We start from the raw sequence: 5,289 nt of genomic DNA, 5'->3' as shown, positions 1-5,289 counted from the left end.
ACTTCCGGCGTCCCACTTCCGCCTTCGAGCCTTCGGGGGCCGCGCCGCTCTCGCGAGCTGTGGGCAGGGCCTCCCGTTAGGGGCGGGGTCAGGAGGTAGCGCTGCGCCCCAGCCCGGCTGGTTTTCCGGTTTTCTGAGCGAAAGCTCCGGGCAAAGTGACCTGAAATAGGGACTTCCCCGGTGTCAGCTCCGAGGAGGACTTGAGGACCAAAAGATCGCCCGTTTTAGGACCGGATATTTGCAGCCCAAGAGAGGAGCCGTTAGTGCTTCAAGCAGAGATAACGCAGAATCGCCCGGTTAAATTCGAATTTCAGTAAACAGTGAATAATTTTTTTCGTACGAGTATGTTCTTGCAATATTTGTTCCATTTTATTAGATAAAATTGTTTATCTGAAATTCGAATTTAACTGGGCGTCCTATATTTTTATTTGCTAACGCTGGCAATCCTACTGACGGCCAGAGAAGAGAGTAAGCGGACGGCGGGGTCTGGATCCCAACTCGGCGCTCCCCTCCCAAGCCCGGCGGAGAAATTGAGTAAAGCCGGGCAGTGTAGTTTCTGCAGCCCCCTTTTACTAGCGAGGAAACTAGAGACACTTGCCTGTGCCAGTAGGTGGCAGAGGTGAGAGTAGAACCCCGCACCTGGCACAGGGCCTGGCATACAGCAGGCATTATTTGCTTGCTGAATAAGTGAACGAGTAGGAGTCCAGAGTCAGTTCCAGGCTGGGGCCACATGGCATGGAGTATTCTGGACTTTTTGGAGCCAGCCTTATCTCACTGAACACTCTGCCCTGTCCAGCCCCCTTTCCCTCCCAGCCCCTAAAAGATGGGTGGAAGGAGAGGACCAGGCATTTTATGTAAAGAGCAAAGTTTTATTCACAAATTCAACAGGGAAGCAGGAAATACAGCACGAACATAATTTGTGTCTGCATCAGCGATATTTCTGGTGACCCAACCAGAAATCACAGTAATGGAGTAACGGAGATTTGAGCTCGGGATTTACATCCAGACGGGGCCATCACCAGGGTCCCATTCAGCGCCTTCCCTGGGTGGGCACAATCTAAGCCATGCTGTTGTGTCTGCCCCATTATTGGTGTCATTTCTGCAGTATTTGTACCAGCAACCTCCTGTACTGAAGAGAAACATACAGAAGAATTGAGCCAGGGAGGGGCTCCTGATAATGACAGGGCATTCTGCCATTCCTAAGTGCCAGATGTCTGCAGAGGTGGGCACTGGCAGGCTGTCAGCCGAGTCAGGGCCCAGAGCACCCTGAATTGCCTTGGAGGGGTCAGGGGCAGCAGTTTTCTCAGAACACAGCCCCAACCACCCAGAGCGGTCATGACAGTCAAAGGAGCTCATGGAAGTAAATCCAAGCACAGTGCCTGGCAGGGGCTAGTCAGTGTCCTCAGTCCCCAACCCCAGGCCTCACTCTGAAGCCCCCCAGACCTATGCATTGCTGCTTCTGAGATTCTCAATTGTTCTGCATGTGCCAGAGCTTCAAAACCAACGCACTAGAGGTGACACTGTCTCCCTTCAGTCTCAGCCAGCCCAAGCTCCTAGGCCTTACATCTGAGGTCCTCAGGAGCTGCTGGTTCTGTGCATCAGGAAGTCAGGGATGTTGGTTGAGGCTGGGGTTGGATCTTTTCTAGGGAATGCCCCTCCCTTCAAAATGCACGCATGATATGCTAGGCACAGTGGGGGGATATGAAGGTGAGTCCTCAACAGGTGCTGCCAGGGAGCTCACAGACTCGTATGAGCTCCCATTTACTAAGGACTGTATGAGCCAGGCACCATGCTGAGCATTTGACATCAATTGTCTCATTTAATGGGAGATGGGCCTTATTATTGTCTTCATTTTATTTATTTTTTTTTTTGAGACAGTTTTGTTCTTGTAGCCTAGGTTGGAGTGCAGTGGTGCAATCTCGGCTCGCTACAACCTCCTCCTCCTGAGTTCAAGCAATAGTCCTGTCTCAGCCTCCCAAGTAGCTGGGTTGACAGGCGCCTGCCACCAATGGCTGGCTAATTTTCATATTTTTTAGTAGAGATGGGGTTTCACCATGTTGGCCAGGCTGGTCCTGAACTCCTGACCTCATGTAATCCTCCTCCTGCCTCAGCCTCTCAGTATCATCTTCATTTTATGGATGAGGAATATGAGGCTTTAGAAAGGTTAAGGGACATTTCTAAGGTCACACAGCTACTAAGTAGCTAGGTTCTCAGCCCAGCACGTTGTAGTCAGAGCCCACATTCTACCACATTACACTGCCTTCTGCACACAGCAGCAGGACCAGGGAGGGTGCTGTGCAGTAAGGACAGCACCAGGAACAGGGAATGGAGGAGCTGCCACCCAACTGGGCTAGACCTGAAGGCTGGCCTGGCTCCAGCTTTGGGGCCTTGAATCCCATAGGTCAGTGACTGACAACCAAGAATGATTTGGGGCCTTCTCCCACAGCAGACATCTGGTGATGTCTGGAGGTCTTTTCAGTTGTCACAACTTGAAGCGGGGGGAAGGTGCTACTGGCATCTAGTGGGTAGAGACCGGGGATGCCATTAAACATCCCATGATGTGCAGGTCAGCCCTCACAACAAGGAATAATCCAGCCTAGAAAGTCAGGATGTCAGACGTATTGAAGTTGCTCAACTCTGCCACCGGATACTGAGGCCAATGAGAGCATGGGGAGAACTGAGGCAGATGAGAGCATGGGGAGAGCACCGGTTCACAGCTGGAAGGTGAACAAGGTCCAGACTCTGTCTTGGCTGCTGACTTCTCTTTCCCTCTCTGGGCCTCAGGGTCCAGTCCGGCCACAAACACACACAGGGCACAGCAAAGGTGAACTTGACTAATGCAGCACAGGTGGGACAAGGCTGTGTGCACTGGGAGAGAAAGGCCCTGTTTTAAGAGGCTGACGAGCCCAGTCTGTTTCTTTAGATTGGGTGATGAGTCAGGGGAACTTCTTTCCCTACTTCTTGCTCCGTGGGGTCTGCCGGGAAGGTCAACTTCCTTTCTTTGGACTGTTCCTCCTTTGAGCTCTGCCTCAAGAGAGAAAAGCCTGGAACCCTGGCTTTCTGGGGTCCACACCCATAATGTCCTGATCAGACAGTCACACCCTAATACAGTGCTGGGTGGTAATTCCACCCATGCAGGATCCAGGGATGGCCCCAGCTGGGCCATCCTGGCGTTGGAGTGGGGACCTGGCTCACCTGGATGTGGGGTGCAGGGCGGCTGAGGCTCACGCCTAGAGCCTTCTTTAGCAGGAGGCTCCTGAGCAGATCATGACTCAGCTGCAGTCTCTGGTCCCTCAGGGAGGTGTGGGAAGCTGTCCCCAATGGGAATGGGCTGGGAGGCTCCAGATTCTTCTTGCCCATGAAGTGACCTGGAAAGGAGGTGCCCAGGCACAAGGAAGTCAAGGAGTGAGGACCCTACCCCAGTGGGAAAGTTCCTCATCTCTCCCACAGTTCTGTTCTTGTGGCAGGAAGACACTTAACCTTCCTCCTCCTGGTTGTTCCACCTCACCAAGGAGCCACAAAAGTATCTGGGGGGTGGCAAAGCCTGCTCCCTCAGCTTTTCCCGAACAACTAGAGAGGATGGCACAGCTGGAAGGAGGGTGGTATGGTCCAGGGCCAGGGAGAAACTCTGCTAGTTGTGTGTCCTGCTTGGACAAGGGATGAGAAAGGGCAGAGTAGGAAGTGGAGTGTGTAGAGGGGCCTGGAAAGTGGAGGTGCAGCAAAAACACACGGGTGGTTAGAAGAGTCGGTGAAGTCTCGCCTAAGGTAAGGGGCACCGGCTGGCAGTGGGATTTAGGATCTAGCTAGCCCCATCCTGCCTTAAACTGGCTGTGCGACCTTAGCCAAGTCACTGACCTGTCGGGGTCTGAAGTTCACATCGATTAAATTAGATGAGCCCCAAGGTTCCCCACCTGTTCCGACACAAGTATCCGTGGCTGAGGAAAGGCCAGAGGGTTGAGAAGGAAATGGGGTCTGAGCAGGGTGGGGGACACTTGCTTGCCCGGTTCCCCTCAGACTTACCGGTGGCCCATAGGTTGCCCCGCGGGTGCACTCGGATCTTGCCGGCTCTGTTGCGGGGCTCCGGGAGATCCCAGCTGAGTGGAGCGACGCCGGCAATGAGCAGGGCGAAGAGCAGGAGGCCGCCGAGCAGCCGAGCGCCCCCCGCCCCCTGGGCCATAGCTGTGCCCCGGCAGCGGCTCGGTTCCGGCGCGCTCCACTGCAGCTCGGCTCCCGGGCCCGCCTTCGCTTCTTTTAAACCCGCGTCCCTGGGGGCGGAGCCTGCCCCGCGCGCCTGCCGCCGTCCCCACCCTCCCGCCCCAGCTGCTGGGTTCCCGGGCAGGGACACCCTCTTTGGGCCGCCCAGAGACCTGCACACCCGCACTCTGGCCCACACGCGGGCACCGCTTCCGCCTGGGGCTTCTGGCTGAAGCCCACCACCTTCAGGCTAAGGACTGGGTACTGGGCAAACAGAGGCCCAGCCCCGGAGGGGAAGCTGCTTCCCCCGGCCCTGCTTTGCCCCTCTCCCACGCCTTTTGGCCGAGCAGGTGCTTCAGCCCTCTGAGCCTCTCTTCATGAGGGTACAGGTCCGGCTAGGGGCCCTCCTCCCCCGTAACAGCCTTTTTTTTTTTTTCTGAGACAGGGTCCGGCCCTGTCGCCCAGGTTGGAGTGCGGTGGCGCGATCACGTCTCAACTGCAACCTCGACCTCCTGGGCTGGGCTCAAGCCTCGGCCACCTCAGAAGCTGGGATCACAGGCACACGCCACCACGCCTGGCTTTTTTTTTTTTTTTTTTTCTTTTTTTTTCAAGAGACCGGGTGTCGCTAGGTTGCCCAGGCTAACACAGGCATTTTTACAGTGTCCAGCCAAGTGCCAGGAACCAAAGGAGTTCCATAAACGAATCCCCATCACCTCCACCCTCTGGAGTAATCTGACCTCTGTTCACCTCGCGCTCTGCCCTCTCACAGCCAGCACCACAATCTGGAAATGTTCTGGTACACCATGGTACTCAGGATGGGAATGCGGAGTGATGAAGGGTGGGAAAGGGGCCGCTTCTGAGGAATGGGCATCCTGCCATAGGGCCTGGCTTAGGGGCAGGAAGGTGACCTCTGGGTCGGAAGTGCAAAGAGCCCTGGACCCAGGAGTCCAGGACCCGGGAGCTGTGACCCGGCTGAATAACCTCACTTTCTTCAACTGTAAAATGGGAATAACCACAGTGCCCTAATTATACTTTTACATGTTTTAGCGTAAGTACTCTGTGGCAGGAAGCAACAGTTCTGTAGGACCTGCCCTA

At 55.1% G+C, this 5,289-nt stretch overlaps 1 protein-coding gene across 2 annotated transcripts; it reads right to left on the bottom strand.

Moving 5' to 3' along the window:
- Window positions 1–848: 848 nt before the first annotated feature.
- NMB (neuromedin B) lies at window positions 849–4,225 on the bottom strand. Of its 2 annotated transcripts, none has more exons than XM_035303925.2 (3): window positions 4,021–4,225; window positions 3,196–3,368; window positions 849–1,129 (listed from the first exon to the last, which is right to left on the bottom strand). In XM_035303925.2, the coding sequence occupies exons 1-3, from the start codon at window positions 4,175–4,177 to the stop codon at window positions 1,094–1,096; spliced, it is 366 nt and encodes a 121-aa protein (XP_035159816.1). In that variant the 5' UTR covers window positions 4,178–4,225; the 3' UTR covers window positions 849–1,093. The 2 variants fall into 2 exon arrangements, with proteins under 2 accessions (XP_035159816.1, XP_035159815.1); XM_035303924.3 differs by having other exon boundaries at window positions 849–1,124.
- Between the last annotated feature and the right edge of the window lie 1,064 nt (window positions 4,226–5,289).

This window comes from Callithrix jacchus, chromosome 6 (genome assembly GCF_049354715.1).
Source record: "Callithrix jacchus isolate 240 chromosome 6, calJac240_pri, whole genome shotgun sequence".
In the NCBI taxonomy this organism is placed as follows: domain Eukaryota; kingdom Metazoa; phylum Chordata; class Mammalia; order Primates; family Cebidae; genus Callithrix; species Callithrix jacchus.
Note: the sequence above shows the minus strand (reverse complement) of the source record. Positions and strands in the feature narration are given on the sequence as shown.